This window comes from Tenrec ecaudatus, chromosome 5, assembly GCF_050624435.1.
Source record: "Tenrec ecaudatus isolate mTenEca1 chromosome 5, mTenEca1.hap1, whole genome shotgun sequence".
Classification (NCBI taxonomy): domain Eukaryota; kingdom Metazoa; phylum Chordata; class Mammalia; order Afrosoricida; family Tenrecidae; genus Tenrec; species Tenrec ecaudatus.
The window spans coordinates 85574512-85593594 of NC_134534.1; the positions used below are offsets into that span (position 1 = coordinate 85574512).

Consider the following 19083-nt stretch of genomic DNA (forward strand, 5'->3'; position numbering starts at 1 on the left):
ACTACCCAGTTCTACTCCTTTCCCTGTATACAGGAGACCAGATTTCTAATCTCTCCGGCAGTCAGAGGCACATGACCGGTCCTGGTCAATGATATCAAGACCAAAATGGAGACAGGCATCACTCCAGGATGAGGCAGTAAAAAAGAAAACTCCGCACAATCTCCAATCTCTTCTTTTCCTCCACTATGTGGAGATGGCAGAAATAGAGATGAACAGCAACTGCCTTAAAAGGCTCCAGGCTTTAAATCTGGGAGCTGTTATCCACAGCATTAGCCAGAATCTTTCCTAAAACATTTCTTTTTATATCAAAATCATATGTCGAAGCACGTAAAAAGAACCGGAAGGCATTGACACATCTGTATGAATCCATTTAGTTTGATTCTTTGCTGTTAAACTTCGACCTCCATCAGAAATTTGGAAGGAAATATTCAGTTTTAAGTGAGTGGGAAATAGGAGAACTATAAGAAATAACTTATGGGCTTGAAGAAAGGTTAAATGTATATGTGAAGAAGCAAGGTTAGATATGAAACTAAGATACAGAATAGCAGGAAAAACTCATTGTGCCATCGAGTGGATTCCGGCCCCTGGGAGCCCTGTGTAATGTTTTCAAGGCTTTGGACATCTTTGCCAGAGCAGACATCCTGAACTTTCTCCCACTGAACTGCTCTAGGGTTTGAATTACTACCCTCCTTCAGACAACTAGGAGCTAAACATTCACTGATAGTAGAAAATAGTACATCAGTATGCTAGGTGTTTCTCATAGTGGGCAATACCAACCTCTGGGAGGTGCTGGAATGATCCAGGGGGCTCCAAAATCAAGAACTCACACTTTATCCTACATTATGAACTATAGTATGAAAGTTTTTAATAGCCAAGGGGATTGAATAATTTTTTTTTTCTGAAAGGGCCCAGTAGCCAAATGAGTTTGAGAATCTATGTGCTAGGTAATACCTAACTTAGTACAGTCATATTAGTGGCCAGTTATCAAATACTTACTGAGTAGAAACAAAGGTTTTTAAGACTGTTTGTAGATTTAGATATTTTATTTAATTGCATATACACATTCACATATATATAAACATACAAATGTATAATACATACATGTATTTAGGTGAAGTTGGCTTCTTGGGCTTCAGAAAGGGAAAATAGTTATTCTTCATCAATATTGTCAAACACAGTATATTACAAGTATACTAGTTCATTTACTTTGGGGTTACAGAACATTTTGGTTAATGCAGTAAGAAATTCTGACAATTACTATTATGAGTTAATTTGAATGCTATATATGCCCAGTAAGCTAGTTAGTTTATTGTGCCAGCCTGGCCGATAAACAAATGTGGGATTAATTGAAGGGCGGAGAGATGAATGGTTCCATGAGGCTTGCCTTTCTTGTCTCTCACTCTTTGATCATTGGAATTTAATCAAACAAAAACTTTGGGAGTTGTTCTGAAGGTACTTTGTAAGTGTACGTAACATTTTTAGTCCGTTGGCTTTAAGTACAGATTAAGATTACACCTGGTAGTCCACACAGTAGAAAGGCCTTAAGACAGTGGTTCTCAACCTTCTTAATGCCGTGACCATTTAATACAGTTCCTCAGACTGTGATGACTCCCATCCATAAAATTATTTTCATTGCTACTTCTTTTTTATTAGGGGTTCATACAACTCTTATCAGTCCATACATACATCAATTGTATAAAGCACATCTGTACATTCATTTCCCTCATCATTCTCAAAACATTTGCTCTCCACTTAAGCCCCTGGCATCAGGTCCTCAGTTTTCCCCCTCCCTTCCCCCTCCCTCATGAACCCTTGAAAATTTATAAATTATTATTTTGTCATATCTTGCCCTGTCCAACATCTCCCTTCACCCACTTTTCTGTTGTCTGTCCCCCAGGGAGAAGGTCACATGTAGATCCTTGTAATCGGTTCCCCCTTTCCAACCTACCCTCCCAGTATCACCACTCATACCACTGGTCCTGAAAGAATCATTTGCCCTGGATTCCCTGTGTTTTCAGTTCCTATCTATACCAGTGTACATCCTCTGGTCTAGCCAGACTTGCAAGGTAGAATTGGGATCATGATGGAGGGGGAGAGGGGGGACATTGGGAACTAGAGGAAAGTTGTATTTTTCATCGTTGCTACATCGCACCCTGACTGGAATCTCCTCCCCAAGACCCTTCTGTAAGGGGATGTCCAGTGGCCTACAAATGGGCTTTGGGTCTCCACTCTGCACTCCCCCCCCCCACCATTCACTATGGTAAGATTTTTTTCAGTGTTACTTCTTAACTGTAATTTTACTACTGCTATGAATCAGGGGACCACTGTGAAAGGGTCATTCAACCCCAAAGGGGTCGCAACCCATAGGTTGAGAACCACTGCCTTAAGAGCAATCACTGAGGTTTCTCAGAAGAAATTCTGCCTCAATACTGGGTATTAGCTCTTGCCAGAGTTTCTAGGCAAAAGCATAGAATTCAAACGCAACTCTAAAGCAACAAATCTGAACTGATTTTCTAGTCTGCTGGCACCCACCTACAGATTTTGAACTTACTAGCTCCCAGAATCACTTAAGCCAGTCAGTCATGACTGAATCTTTAAGATTAATCCACATGCAGACACATACACATATGCACGTATGTACATACATATACACATATTTACAAGGAGGCTCCTAAAATTTTGTGGGAAAAAATTCCCTTACATTTTAATTGCATTCTTTCCAAACATTTTAAAGTCCTTTCATGTGTGTGTGTGTGTGTGTGTGTGTGTGTAAAGGACAGGAAGAGAAGGAGGGAGGGAAAGGAGAGACTGCACACTTAAGCATGCAAGAGTAAGCACTCTACTCCTAGTCAAAAGGTGCAGATGCAGTTTTTAAGAGATGCCTAGTGAGATCTGCTTCCTACAGGGCTGTGAGACTCTATGGAAGCAGTGTTATGTGAACGTGTGGAGTGGCATCGGTTGACAATGACTCCATAGCAATTAAAAATAATAAATACACACACAGTAAAAGTTGTGAAAGTCAGAATCTGTGTACAGTTGAAATCTGTCAGATGAAAAATAGGTTTTTTTTTCACTAAAATAAGCAACATAAAAGTGGTAAGGCTGCAACTTGTAAAAGGTAGAAAACTTTTTAAATTTTAAGTTTTATAGACATGGTAACTCACATTTCACACAGCTCAAAGGTTTAAACATATTTAAAAGTGTTGTGCAATCATCACCACAACTTAAAATATTTACTTCTTGTATTCATTATTATTAGCTCCCCATTTCCCCCAACCTCCCTTGCCATGCCCTAAGAAAACATTAATCTACTTACTGTCTCGATAGATTTACCTATCCTAGATTTCAAATGAAGAAAAACACAGCCTCCCTCAAAAAAAAGTGTACAATTGGTTTACTATGCCAGGAATAACAACTACAAGAGGAAAGGTATCACATAAATCATCAATAAGAATATTTTAAGTGCTAACATGATAGATCAACATCTATCTGTGTGTCCACATAGATAGTGGTCAGTGTGTATCAATCAGAACATGGATCACCTTGAGAAGAATGGGATGTCTAGAACATTTCATTCTGCTCGTGTGCAATCTGCACATGGACCAAGAGGCAGTTAGGAGTATGTACAAAATAAGGGAATACTGCGTGGTTTAAAAGCAGGAAAGGGATGTCGGGATTGTAGCTTGTTACAATACTTACTCAGTCTGTATGCTGCGCAACTCATCAGAGAAGCTGGACTATATGAAAAAGAGTTTGGCATCAGGACTGGAGGAAGGCTTAACAACTTGAGACATGCAGATGACACCACCTTGCTAGCTAGAAGTGCGGAGGAGCTGTAGTACTTGCTGATGAAGATCAAGGATTGAGGCCTTCAGTATGAATTACAACTCAATGTAAAGAAAACTAAAATCATCACAACTGGACAAACAACAGGTAGTAAATATCATGATTAACAGAGCAAAGATTGAAGTTGTCAAGAAATGCTTCATGATAATGTCGATGAAAATGCTCACGGAAATAGCAGTCAAGACAGCAAACAACACACTCTATTAGGTAAATCTGTTACATAGACCTCTTTTAAGATGTTGAAAAGCGAGAATTTTACTTTGAAAACGAAGGTGCACTTTTCCCAAGCCAGGGTATTTTCAATCACCTCATATACATATGAAAGTCAGACACTGAATAAGGAAGACCGAAGGAGAATCGATGCAGGTAAAATTATGGTACTGGCAAAGAATACTGAGAATGCCACGGGCTACCAATAAAACAAACCACCTGTCTTGGAAGAACGTTCCTTTGAGGAAAGGATGGAGAAACTGAGTCTGACATACTTTGGGCATGGTGCAGGGAGAGCCCTAAAGGATATCATGCTTGGTAAAGTAGAGGAAAAAGAAAAGAGAAAAGCCTTTTATGCAATGGATTGACACAGTGACTGCAACAACGGGCTTAAACGTAACACACATTGTGAGGTTGAAGCAGGCTGGGCAGTTTTTCCTTTCCTTCTGTGTCACTATGAATCAGAACCGACTTGAAGGTTCCTAACAACAACAGCATCCTTGTATCGTGAGTCTTGGTGGCTTAGGCGGCTAGCACTCGGCTGCTAAACATGAGGTCAGCAGGGCAAAGCCACCACCCACTGCATGGGAGAGGGATGAGGCTTTGACACTCTCATCACTGCTTGAAATCCCACAGGAGCAGTTCTCCTTTGTCCTGTAGGGTCACTAGGAGTTGACGTCGACTGAATGGCAGTGAGTTTGGAGCTTATCCTTATACTGGACACTGAGATAGCTACAAGGTAGCTTTACTATTCAAATTTATACACCAACCACTAAAGCTAATGCTGAAGAATTAGAGCACTTTACCATTTTTTTTCATTCTAAAGTTGAGAAAATATACAATCAAGAGGCAATGATAAAAACTGATGACTAGAACTCAAAAGTTGGAAACAAGGAAGATCAATAGTTGGAAAATATGGTCTTGATCATTAAAAAGCTGATATCACAAGACAGAATTTTTTGAGACCAATGACTTCTTAATTACAAGTATTTTCTCAACAATGTAAACAGTGACTGAGGAGCCCTGGTGATATAGCTAGTTACACATTTAGGTTGCAATCTGCAAGGTTAGCAGTTTGAAACCACCAGGGAGAAAGATATGGCTTTCGATTCCTGTAAACAACCTCAGAAAGTCACAGGGGGAGTACCACCCTGTCCTATATGTCACTATGAGTTGGCATCACCTCGATGGCAGAGAGTTTTGAGAAACAGTGACTACACATATGAACCTTGCCATATGGAATACACCAGACTCACACCGATTACATCTGTGGGAACAGGCAAGAGAAACTCAATTCATCATCAGTTACCAAAATAAGTCCAGGGACTGGCTGTGAAACAGACCATCAATTATTTAGCTGTAAGTTCAAGTTGAAACTGAAGAAAACTAAGACAATTCTAAACTCCAAAAACCAAACTCCCTGCCATCTAATCGATTTTGACGCAGAGCAACTCTATAGAATATAGAAGTGGACCTGTGGGTTTACAAGACTGTTCATGTGCAGATAGCCTCGTCTTTCTCCTGCACAAGAGAATAAGCCCTCTATTATGGTCCCAATTCGACACTTTTGATTGAGTTTCTATCCAGTCCTTGGTGATGCAGACCATGTGTTATAGACAACAACAGTATTTAACTGGGACTTTGGACTCTACCCTTTCAAGGTTCACAACAACCTTCAGAGGCCACATCTGAAGATTCCAATTTGGAAATCCCATCAAGTGAACTGGACTATACCTTTAAAACAACTGTAGCAGATTAAAGGAAAAATACTTCCTTGGGCTTCAGGCTGACATACCCTAATGTGAGAAGAAGCTGATGACTACTACCCGAACATTACGGATTTGGGAGGTCACTGGACTTTGGTTCAAATATTTCCTATTTTTATACTCTCTTTGCTTTTTTTATGACATGTCTCAGTCCAACAGGCATAGTTCTGCTGCAGTGAATGAGTACTGGCCCTCTCCAACCTTCACTGTAACTGATGCCTATAAAATGGACCCAAACAAAACTCACTGCCATCAAGTCAATACCAACTCAGAGTGACCCTATAGGACAAAGTAGAAATGCCCCTGTGAGTTTCCAAGAAAGTAACTGCTGGCAGAAGTGCAGTGCCGAATCTTGCTCCTGTGGAGCAACTGGAGGTTTAGAACTTCTGATCTTGCAGTAGCAGCCCAACTAGTCACTGCTACGCCAAGAGAGCTCCGGAAATGGGTCATGGGCACATATAAGTCATAGGCCTATGAATGGATTTTGAGCTTGCACCTCGAGCTCAACCTCTAACCTAAAACAATAAATTCTTATGACATGGATTGTCATATTCAATATTTGCCCTCATGAAGAGATCACTGAAGATATAGGTGCTACAGCAAAGTGTGGTAAAGAAATTAGATGGTGCCTGAAAGAATAGCATCTGGGGTCTTAAAAAAGGCTTGTCTGAAAACAAGCAGCCATCCAAGGTGTGAGCTAAGTCCATGTGGAATAAGCATACCAGACTTTGTGCTCCAAGGACTATAAATTAGAAAGTTCAAGAGCAGAGGAAGGAGCAGTTATTAAAAGTTCAATTCTGAGCATCTAGTTTGCAGAAAGATATGGATGGCAGTCAAAGTCCCAAATACAACAAGCCCCAAGTGAACTAAGCCTCTTGACCACTGAGCGAGAGTGTGAATAGCCTTGCGATCAGAGGGCACTGGAAAGTGGGCTGATGCAGATGGAGCTAGCTTAAAATCTGACATCTGAGCTTTCTACTCCTTCCACCCTTCGGCCCATTCCAAATTTGTTCTTTTTCCATTATTTTGTTATACCTTTTTTTAAATCATTTTATTGGGGACTCATACAACTCTTTTCACAATCCATACACACATCAATTGTGTAAAGCACATTTGCACATTCATTGCCCTCATCATTCTCAAAACATTTGCTCTCCACTTACACCCTTGGCATCAGCTCATTATTCCCCCGTCGCCCCCTCCCTCATGAACCTTGACAATTTATAAATTATTATTTTGTCATATCTTACACTGTGATGTCTCCCTTCACCCACTTTTCTGTTGTCCATCTTCCAGGGAGGAGGTTATATGTAAATTCTTGTGATCAGTTCCCCCTTTCCACCCTACCCTCCTCCACTCTCCTGGTATCACCTCTCTCAGCACTGGTCTTGAAAGGATCATCTGTCCTGGATTCCCTGTGTTTCCAATTCCTATCTGTACCAATGTACATTCTCTGGTCTAGCCAGATTTTTAAGGTGAAATTGGGATCATGATAGAGGGGATGGGGAGGAAGCATCTAAGAACTAGAGGAAAGTTATGTTTCATCGTTGCTCCACTGCACCCTGACTGGCTCATCTCCTCCCCGCGAACCTTCTGTAAAGAGATGTCCAGCTACCTACAAATGGGCTTTGGGTTCCCTACTCCACACTCCATCCGCCTCATTCATAATGATATGATTTTTTGTTCTTTGATGCCTGATACCTCATCCCTTAACACCTTGTGATCACACAGGCTGGTGTGCTTCTTCCATGTGGGCTTAGTTGCTTCTAAGTTAGATGGCTGCCTGTTTATTGTCAAGCCTTTAAGACCCCAGACGCTATATCTTTTGACAGCTGGGCATCATTGGCTTTCTACACCACATTTGCTTATGCACACATTTGTCTTCAGTGATCCTGTCAGGAAGGTGAGCATCATGGAATGCCAGTTTAATAGAACAAAGTATTCTTGCATTGAGGGAGTACTTGAGTGGAGGTCCAATGTCCATCTGCTATCTTAATACTAAACCTATAAATATATGCACATGGCTCTATTTCCCCATCATCATATATAAATATATTTACATATGTACATGCCCGTATTTAGACCTATATAAATGCCCTTGATCGCACTTTTTTTCCTTTTTTTAAAAAAATAATTTCACTGGGGGATCATACAACTCCCATCACAATCCACACATACATCAATTGTATAAAGCACATTAGTACATTTGTTACCCTCATAATTCTCAAACCATTTGCTCTCCACAATGATGCTTTTTAAAAAAAAAAATCTATTCTGCCACTCTGTAGCTTTTTCTTGGTAACATTTTATTAGGGACTCATACAACTCTTATCACAATCCATACATAAATCTATTGTGTAAAGCACATCTGTACATTCTTTGCCCTCATCATTTTCAAAGCATTTGCTCTCCACTTAAGCCCTTTGCATCAAGTCCTTTTTTCCCCTTTACCCGCTTCCCCCTCCCTAATGAGCTCTTGATAATTTATAAATTATTGTCATATCTTGCCCTGTCCGGCGTCTCCCTTCACCCCCTTTTCTATTGTCCGTCCCCCAGGGAGGAGGTCACATGTAGTTCCTTGTAATTGGTTCCCTCCTTCCAACCCACTCACTCTCTACCCTCCCAGTATCGTCCCTCACACCCCTGGTCCTAAAGGTATCATCCACCCTGAATTCCCTGTGCCTCCAGCTCCTATCTGCAACAGTGTACATCCTCTGCTCTATCCAGACTTGCAAGGTAGAATTCGGATCACGATAGTTGGGGGGGAGGAACCATTTAGGAACTGGAGGAAAGCTGTATTCTTCAATGGTGTTACATCGCACCCTGACTGACTCATCTCCTCCCCTAGACCCCTCTGCAAGGGGATCTCCATTGGCCGACAAATGGACTTTGGGTCTCCACTCTGCACTTCCCTCTTCATTCACTATGGTAAGATTCTTTTTTTTTCCTGATGATGTCTTATACCTGATCCCTTCAACACCTCGTGATCACACAGGCTGGTGTGCTTCTTCCATGTGGGCTTTGTTGCTTCTGAGCTAGATAGCCACTTGTTTACCTTCAAGCCTTTAAGACCCCAACACTATCTCTTTTGATAGCCGGGCACCATCAGCTTTCTTCGCCATATTTGCTTATGCACCCGTTTGTCCTCAGCGATTGTATCATGAAGGTGTGCACCCAATGATATGATTTTTTGTTCTTTGATGCCTGATAACTGATCCCTTCTTAACCACGTGATCACACAGGCTGGTGTGTTCTTCCATGTGGGCTTTGTTGCTTCTGAGCTAGATGGCCGCTTGTTTTATCTTCAAGCCTTTTAAGATCCCAGATGCTGTATCTTTTGATAGCCGGGCACCATTACCTTTCTTCACCACATTTGCTTGTTCACCCGCTTTGTCTTCAGCGGTTGTGTCGAGAGGGTGAGCACCATAGAAGGCCAATTTAATAGAAGTATTCAATGCATTGAGTACTTGAGTGGAGGCCCAATGTCCATCTGCCACCTTAATACTAAACCTATAAATATAGGCTCATTGATCTATTTCCCCATGCTCGTGTATATATATTTGCAATATGTACATGTCTTTGTCCAGACCTCTATAAATGTCCTTTGCCTCCTAGCTCTTTCCTATTTCCCTTGACTTTCTTTCTGCCCCACTATCATGCTCCGTCCCCACCTGGGTTTCAGCTATACCTCTTAGTTACATTACCATTGATCATTCCCTACCAGGCCTGCCACACCCACCTCACCACTAATTTGGATCACTTGTTGCTCCCTTGTGCCTGGGCTTGTTAACACCACTTTCATACTCCCCACCTCCCCCTATCCCATGTCCCCCCAGAACTGTCGGTTCTGTTGTGTTTGCCTCCAGAGAGTTCATCCAGCCTATCTTATTTAGGCAGACCTGTGGAGATAATAACATGCACAGAAACAAGACAGAGAAAACCAAGCAACAGTATACAACAAAACAACAACAAAAAACCATTGACAAAGAACAAAACAAAACACAAGAAAGAAAAGCTCATTTGTACATTCATTGCTCACATCATTCAAAATGATTGCACAACTTTTAAAAATATGTTGAAGCCATCAAAGTATATATGAATCATTTCATTAAAGCTGTTTTGGGGGGTGAGGAATACAGCCCTTAGTATGTATTACAACTCAGTGTAAAGAATGCAAAAGTATTCACAGCTGGGCTAACAGATGTCAGGATAAATGGAGAAAAGACTGATGTTGTCAAAATTAAATTTTATTTGGATTCAAAATCGATGCCCACATAAACAAGTCATGAATTCGAACAATGTGTTAACATTGAACAAATATACTATGAAAATTCCTATTTAAAGTATATAAAGGGCAAAGATGTCACCTTAGAGAATAATGTGCATATGACCCAAGCCATGGTATTTTCCAAAGCCTAAAGAATTACGGAAGGAGGTCGGGTGGCACAGTGGCTATGCATTAGGCTGCTAACGGCAAGGTCCGAAAGAGGGCAGGGTTTTCTACTCCAGTAGAGTTACAGTCTTGGTAACTCACAGCGGCAGTTCTACCCTGTCCCACAGGGTTTCTATGGGTTGGCATTGAGTAGATGGCAGTGAGTTTGGTTCTTGGTTGAATGATTATGGTGTTAGCAAAGAATAATGCAATATCATGGACTGCCAGAAAAATAAACACATCTATCTTGGAAGGAGTATAGCCAGAATGTTCTAAGTACATTGAACACGTTATCAGAAGCGACCCATCCCTGGAAAAGAAACATCATGTTCAGTAGAGGGTCGGTAAAAAAAGAGCTGGAACTTCACCGAGGGGGATTAAGAAAGTGACTATAATAATGGACTCCAATGTAACAACGGCGAGGACAGGCAGGACCGGGCAGTATTTCATTCTTTTGTATATGTAATCCACATGGGTTAGACCTGGTTCTGTGGCACCAAACAGCATGGGGTTCCAAACAGGAATCAATGAAACAGAAGTGATTTACAGAAAGACTTAGTAGTGTTTAACACAGAGTAGCTTCTGAATAAAGGCTACTGATAATATTTTTGATAAATTGTTGTCTTTATTTTCCTTGATCTTTCGATAGCTGCTGATAGTGCTGATCACATTCCTGTTTCTTTTCTTACCATGTTTCTACATACTTTTAGGTCTGTTTCTCCCTCTCTGGCCATTTTATTTCAATTTTCTTACAGATTCATGCTCTCTACCCAATTGAGAAATACTACAGATCTTCTTCAGTCCTGGACCCGGTTTATCACCTGTCACACAATATTCTCTAATCAACCCTATCCACAACCAGTTTCCATTACCATAAAAATACTGATGACTCACAACTTTGTATTTCCAACTCATACTTTTCAGAACTTCAGACCCATTTCTCTTTATACATATCAAGGAATTCAAACTTAAATCTTAAGATGGTGCTCATTTAACATACTGTCATATTGTGTATCCCTCTCATCACTAAGGACACACCAATGCAGAAACAAGAAACAGAAGTCATTGAGCTTGGCAGTATGAAGGTGCTTCATATTGCAGCCCCTACCTACTTTTTAAATTACTTTCACAGAGATTTTCCTATGTAAATCTTAGCAACTTACTATACCACACCTCCTCTCACTTGGGCTTTTTCCTTAAAACTTGTTTTTTTTTCTCTCTGCCTACAATGCTTTTGTTTGCACTAACCTTACTGTAATTATCTCTGTTACGAAAAAGGAAACTGTGACTCAAGTTAGTTAGAGTTGACTAGGATCCACAAAGGCTGGCAACTGGTCTGTGCTAGCGCTTCTCTTCAGAGGAGTACTGCTGAAAGAGAAAGAGAGTTCCTCTCCAGTTCCTTAGGCCTGGGCCATATGAACAAACTGGGCCAGATCTTTGTTATGTGGGTTGAGTAGTACATTTAGGATGTTTACCCTGTCTCTCCCTACTAGAGGCTGGCAGCACACTTTCCCTCCCACAAGCTTTGACGATCAAAAATGTCTCCAGATTGTCCATATCCCTTTAGAGGTAAAACTGCCCTAAAAGAGTTACTCTAAAACACGATTTCCCCCAAGTGGGGAATGTTACTCCCTGGGGACATTGGAAGGATCCAAGAGGAGCTGTAAACGCAGATACCTAAGTTTTATCCTAGATTACGGGCTATTGCACAAAATGTTTTTAATTGCTATAAGGGGTAGCTAAGGAATTTTTTTTTCCTAAAAAAGGGGAAGTAGGCCAAATAAGCTTATATATCCTTTACTGAGAGGTTAACATTACATGGGGAAATAGCAGGGGAAAAGAAAAGTTCTCTACCCTTCGCTCAAGGTAGTAGGAGAAAAGAAGTACATAGAGTGAAATATTATTTAAGCTCCTTATCCCCCAAAAGAGAATATAAGGATTCAGAAGCAATCAGACATTTAAGGGTGTGGTTCTAGGTGATGGGGGAAGGGAGTAAAAAAGAAGAAAGAATCTACAGGTCTCTACTTCTTTCAGGGGTCCAAATCTGTCTCTAGTCTAATCATGCATGGACAAAAGGAGATGGCTCAACCTGACACCAACTCTAACCTACTCTATTACATCTGTCACCATCCAATATAAACATGAAAGATGTACACATAACAGTCATTCAAATAGTCCTAACAATAGAACAACTTTGGACTAAAGCAGAAACATCTACGATTCCAAGAGCTGAACTTTTATGTTTAATAACTTTTATGTTTAATAACGTCCCATGCTGGTTATTGTCTTAGAATTGGCTCATAAAGGGAAAAGGCATCTGCAAGGTTCTGTAGAAGTTACCAATGACAAATGTGGATTGAGGAGTGAATTACATGCACAAATGCTCCCCCCCATATTTTATAATATTTTTGTCTTTGTCCTTAAAAGAGAAATTAAATCCTGCTTATGTCTCACTATTATTGCTCTTAAGCATTTGCAATGCAATGCTTTTCCTAAGAATTTGCATTTTTTTATTTTAAGTAGTCTGCAAAAAAATCTAAGAATGAGTAAAATAATCCACAGAAATAATAGAATAGAATGTCATCAATATCAGATTTCAGGTCTAATAAGCAGACATAAACGAACTCTGCATATCAATGAAGACATGTGTGGCCACTATCTGGAGAAATGGGGTACACTGTGATTAGTACCACCAGCACTGTTATACCTACTTAGAGTTACAACTTTCCCATTCTGTCACAGTCAAAGAGAGGAGTGTGGTCGAGAAGTACTAAAATCTCACAAGCACTAAATGCTCAAAGAGATGAGTACCATCTGTGATGATAAAGCACAGAACAAAAGAAACTGGAAATGTTCTGCACTTTGTTTGAAAAGACACTTGAAAAAGTTCTACTAATGTCTGTTATATCTGTTACCCAGCAGCTAGCCAATGGTCCTTCTAGCTAACAAAATAAATAAATGAAAGGAAAGTAACAAAGGCAGAAAATCAAAGCATTAATATATTAGACACGGAGGGAGTGTTACAAGAGATAGATAATTATAAATCAGCAATAACTGAATCTTCCAAAAACAATAGAGGTCAAGTATCTTCCAAATTAGCCGGGGTGTAGATATCTCTATTTACCTACTTAGTCATATTCTACGCAATGATATTCTAAGCCAGTTTTCTTCCCAGAAGCCATGCCTACACACAGTTAGGTGATTTAAGACAAAATACTAATAAGGTATTACTACAGTGTGTTGCACTCTTCTTCTGTAACTGCAATAAATAAAAATATTTTTCCATTCAAAGGTAGTTCTATTGAAAGGATTCATTGAAAAGGTATTAATGACACATCTAAAATGCCTGCATCCCTTTAGGAAAATATAAATACCTTCCCCAGAACGCCACTCAAAAAAAAAAAAAAAAAAAAGCACACACACACAAACGTTTGTTAATTCTTAAATTCTCTGGGGTAAATACGTGTCTTCAATCAAGTAACAGGTTAGGATAGAGGGTCCTGTATGAGATGCAGGAAATGGGAGTGGACTTCCAAGCGTTTCCATGAAAGATCTCATTAGGTGGGTTCAGATAAGAATACAGTTAAAACAATTCGTGAGCATGCCGCCCAATGCCCTACATATCCACAGCTCCGCAGCTTGGCTTGTACCGCTTGGGCCTTTAGCTGGCTGCTGGCAAGCCTGCCCAGAAAACGTGCACTCAGTCTCGCCCTTCCCAGTAGTAAAACCACGGGCGGTTGGAGCAGGAGGAACTGGGCATCCTCCGCCAGCCTCCATTTTACAGGAGAGACTGAGGCAGGAGGTGAAGTTCATATTCTCAGCCCGTGGCCTGGATGCCTGCACTAGAACCCAGGGCTCGTGCCCCCTCGGGAGCTGCCAGTTTGACCGTAAATGTCCTCGTCTGGAAGATGGACCCCAGAGGACGCCCATCCCAGAACTGCCTTGGGAAAGATGGGCAGCGCGGGGTCCCTCTCTCTGGCTCGGGGGCCCCGTCAGCACCCACCCACCTGTACGCTGGGGAAGGCAGTCTTCAGCAGGTAGAACATCTTGCGGTTGGACAGCACGTCGCCACTGGTCATCTTCTCCTCGGCTCCCTCCCGAGTCTTCCCCTTGGACTTCTCGTGGAGGGCGTTGCTCTCGCGGACGCGCCTTACCTCGTCGCCGCCCCGGACTGCGGCCAGGACGGACGCAGCCAGCAGCTCGCGCAGGTCCACCGTGCCCCCCTCGGCCGCGGCCCCCGGCCCCGCCGCGCCGCCGGCCTCGCCGCCCAGGCCGAAGAGACTGAAGCGGCCGGCCAGGAAGCCCGAGTAGAGATGGTACAGGACGCCCAGCCCCAGCAGGCAGAACACAGCCACCCCGAGCGGGGACAGGCGGATGCCCATGGGAGCCATCGCGCCGCCGCCGGCGGCCCGCCGACCGCCCGAGCAGGCCTCCCCCGCCACACGCCGCCCGGACTACACTGGCGCCCGCCGTCCGGCGCCCGCGCGCCCCATGGCGTCCCCGCAGCGAAGCCACTCGCCACCAATCTGCGCGGAGGCAGGTCGGCGCTCCAGGTTAGCCAACGGCCACGGGGGTGAAAGGGGAGCGTGGGTGTGTATCCGGGTTACGTGCGGGGCGGGGCCAGCGTCGCGGGGCGGGGCCAGCGTCGCGGGGCGGGGCCAGCTGGGAGGGGCGTGACGCCCCTGGGCGTGACGGTGGCCGAGGGGTTCCGGTCGCCGGAGTGGGTGGGCGCCAAGCTCCTCGGCGAAGCTGCCCACGTCACTTGCTCTCCGTACGGTGTCTGGGTTTCCGAGCACAGCTGGGCGCGGAGGAGCTGCTTTCGCCTCAGGAAAGTATGCGGCGTGTCTGGCTAAGGCCCTAGTAAAAGTGTAATGTTCGCATCATTTTGAAGACCCCAGACAACCGTTAAAAAAAAATTAAAACTAAAAAACCTCCCTTCCATCCAGTTGGTGCAGAGAACTGCCCCTGTGAGTTTCTGAGGCTAATTGTTTAGACGAGGGGAGTAGAAAGCCCCATCTTCTCCCGTGGAGCTGGCCGATTGTTCAAACTGCAGACCTTGCGGATCGCAGCGCAGTGTAACCACTCCATCCCAGGGCACTCCGTAAGGATATTTAAAAGGGAGTGGTGAGCTCCTTTTGCCGGGAGCCCTACTGATTGTACTTAGATTGGAGTTAATATTAAATGCAAGCCCCAAATCCATTTCTAAATCTGTTTTCTATCTGCTTCTGATTTCCCTTAAAGTCATCTTTGTTATTTCATGGTAGAGAATCTTATCGATCATCTCCCTGGAGCATAAGGTCCTTCTGTTTATAGTTTCATTGATTTAGTCTAATCTTATAAACAGTTACATTCTTGGAAACTCACGGGAACAGTTTTACCCTGTTCTAGCTCTACCAGTCTGCATCTACTCGATGGCGGTGAGTGAGTGAGTTTGCAGACGAGGGTTGTTATTTTAAATCACCTTTCTGCACTGTGTTTTAGCTTTTGGTTTGTCCAAAGAGGGGCAGAAGGTGGGCAGTAAGGAGGAATTTTACTTGGTTCTTTATTTTGTTGGTCTCTCTAGTAGTGATCACTATGAGTTGGAATCACTCAATGGCAGTGTGTTTTTGCCCAGACATGATCTAACCACTTATATGTATATATTTGTAAGTAAAAAGAGACTTCAAAAAGTTCCTGGAAACCTGAAGTAAAAGAAAATCGAATTTGTCTACAAAATTTTTGAAACCCATATATATATACAGCTTTGCCTTCACGTATGAAAATATAAGCCATTCTCTAGGCAGCAGAAAAGCATACCTTAATTCTGAAGTCTCAAAATGAAAGAAAACACATCTGAATTAGCTCCTTCTCAAAGAAGCATTACGCGGTCCCCCGTGCAAAGGGCCGGAAGGAAAGGGATTGCCTGAGAGCGGCGACTTGATATAACACAGTGACGCAGCTTGTCCCAGGATGACCACCCAATGTGGAAAATGTACTTCTGGAATTAATACCTAACCACTCACTGCTACGGAGTTTATTCCCGCCCACAGGGACCCTGTTGGACAGTGAACCTGTTTCATGACGGGGTTGTCCAGGCTGTAATCTTTGATTGCCTCATCTTTCTTCTGTGGCTGGTGTGTTCAAACCACCGACCTCTTATTGAGCAGCGAAGCATTTTATCCCAGCACCACCAGGTCCTCTAAATACACCATGCAGAACATTTCATTCCACTATGTCACTGGTACTAGCAGTAAGTGATTTCTTACTAAATTTATCTTTACTTTTCAACATAAATTTTAAAAATGCAAGTGCACAGATGAATGGTGAGCCTTCATTGCTAAGCATGTCATACAGCGTTAGCCTCACCTTTGCAGCCTCCATTCAGGTGGACCCTGCTGGGATTGGCATATGGTTACAGAGATACAATAAATAATGACTCTTGGTTGTTTGATTTTTCTTCCAGAGACCTGTGACTAGTTTAAAAGTAATCACAGCATAAAAGCAAGTATAAATACAGATCAATGCGCTCTCCGCCATCGTCTCCGATCCTCTACTGTTGCAGCCATGCAGGTCGAGCCGTGCAGTTTCAACAGGTACAAGATTTATCTGGGTCGTGGGAGTAGCTACTAGGACCGATGCAAAGGTTTTCCAGTTCCTAAATGTAAATTTGTGAATCAGCTTTCTTTTCCAAGAGGAGCCCTTGGCAGGTAAACGGAACCATTCTCTACAGAAGGAAGCACAAGAAGTGCAACTGGGAGAAATTGAAAAGAAACTTCCAGGCAGCCAAATTCCAGAGGGCCATCACTGGTGCATCTCTTGCTGACATAATGCCGTACAGGAATCAGAAACCTGAAGTTAGACCGGCCCAAGGAGAACAGGCTCTCGGGGCTGCCAAGGAAGCAAGAAAGGCAAAGCAAGCATCTGAAAAGACAGCAATGGCTGCTCCTCAGGCTCCCACAGAGGCAGCACCTAAGCAAAAGGTGGTGAAGCCTGAGAAAGTTTCCGCTCCCAGATTGGTGGAAGACACTAAATTGGTAGATGAGATTTTCAAATAAAGATGCAACTATAAATCAATAATGATAAAATGCAGATCAATGAAAGCAAAGTTCCCAAGCATTGACAGCACTAAATCTTAAGGAGCGGACTATATCTTTCTTGTCAATTTTCAGAAGCAATTTCACAGGTAAGCAAGGCTACTTTCAAATGAATCTACAAATACGGGTTACTGATTATTATAGTTACCCAGCCCAGGAATGTATAAAGCTAACGCTTGGGGTTGAAGAAAATTTTAATTTCAAGGTAATCACCAGGGTTCACTATGAGATGAATAAAACTGAATTGGGTAGTAGTTATGAAGAGACGTATACATGTATAACTGGGAAGTCTGGTTCAAATTCATGGATATAATCTGAGTAACACTTTCTAAGAATATTGAAAAAGAATTCAAGATTGTGTTCACCGTGGCACTATAGACAGCGTCAGCAAATCCACTAAAATCTACTAAAGATTAAACAGTCCTCAGGTGATGATTAAAAGAATAGAATGAAGCAATATTAGAGGTTTAAAAATAGCAGCAGCGGCAACAACAACAAACCACTGCCATCAAGTCAATTCTGACTCACAGCAGTTCTATAAGACAGAGTTGACCTGCCTCTTTGGGTTTCCGTGACAGTCAGTACTTATGGGAGCAGATATCTTTTTTCGAAGAATTGACTGCTGTTCCAACTGCTAGTCTTGCAGTTAGTAGCCAGCCAGTAACCCACAATCCTGCTAGGGGCCCACTCAGAGCTATAGCTATTATGTAACCATTAAGGGAAATCTTATGCAAAGAGGAAAACATTTAACCAGTTTTATGTGGGAAAAGAATGTTCTGCATTAGAACAATTACAGGAATTTGAAAGAAGCTTTCTTTTTTGGAACTAAATCAATACAAGCTTCAAAAAATAAAGATTATAGTAAACCAAATATAAAATAGTATTGTGAGTCTGAGGTATAAACTGGTCTTTGAAAAATTAAGTTTTCTCTAGGTGTTGCCTAATATTTCTTCTATATGATTACTGATAGCCACAAGAATTAGCATATGGGAGAAACTTCTTTAACTGACAGTACTCACTCACTGATGCTCAGACCATCCGTCTGTATTCTCACACCTCTGAGGGCACCTGGTAGTTAATCTTCCATTCCTAGTAGTTAAAGCTTCATATGCTTCTCCAGAGTCAGGTTTGCTTTATTTTCAACCCGTTTTCCATTGTTGTTATTATTATAAATACAGATCAAATAAAAATTTAATTGCAATAAAAAAATAATGTGAATACTAAGCTGAATGTTTTGAAAAGACCTGATAAAGGTGAGTTGCTAAACATAAAAATAGCCATAAACTACGCATTGGAGGAAAAACTATAACAGATTGAGAGGCAAGGAGCTCTTAAAAGTTCAACAAATGTTAAATCAACGCATGATAATCGGGATATATTTGTCAAACATGTTTAGCGTGTATAGTCCGTAGAATCAGGATTAAAGTTTATATCTGAAAGAGCATAGTACATGCTGCTCTTACGCAGATTTGGATATAACGCAAGTCAAATCGTGTCACTCAGGATGTAACTAGCGTTTCTCAAACTTATTATTAGTGAAGGGAGGTAAAAAAATGAATCAGATATACATACAAAAATGAAAGATTCACTAAATAAAGCTTATTCTCACGAAATGAAATAATTCTTTTATGTTTTCAAATCCTCTAGATTGGCTTCATGATTCCATCAGTGGGTCACTGGTGGGGGACCATTTTCCATGGGTTTCTTGTATTTCTGCCCATCTTGTGAGCAAGAGGCACAGACTCCCTTTGTCCCA

General features: G+C 42.0%; 1 protein-coding gene and 1 long non-coding RNA gene across 2 annotated transcripts in view; one reads left to right on the plus strand and one right to left on the minus strand.

The window, feature by feature from the left end:
* BPNT2 (3'(2'), 5'-bisphosphate nucleotidase 2) overlaps nucleotides 1-14845 on the minus strand; it is a 58233-nt gene extending 43388 nt beyond the window's left edge. Inside the window, exon 1 of the mRNA XM_075549692.1 lies at nucleotides 14262-14845. Coding sequence (XP_075405807.1) covers nucleotides 14262-14645 — 384 coding nt within the window. The 5' untranslated portion in view covers nucleotides 14646-14845. The remainder of the gene's footprint in view (nucleotides 1-14261) is intronic.
* Nucleotides 14846-14955: 110 nt separating this feature from the next.
* LOC142448143 (uncharacterized) overlaps nucleotides 14956-19083 on the plus strand; it is a 37863-nt gene continuing 33735 nt past the window's right edge. Inside the window, exons 1-2 of the long non-coding RNA XR_012784505.1 lie at nucleotides 14956-15086; nucleotides 16697-16826. This is a non-coding gene — a long non-coding RNA (uncharacterized LOC142448143). The remainder of the gene's footprint in view (nucleotides 15087-16696; nucleotides 16827-19083) is intronic.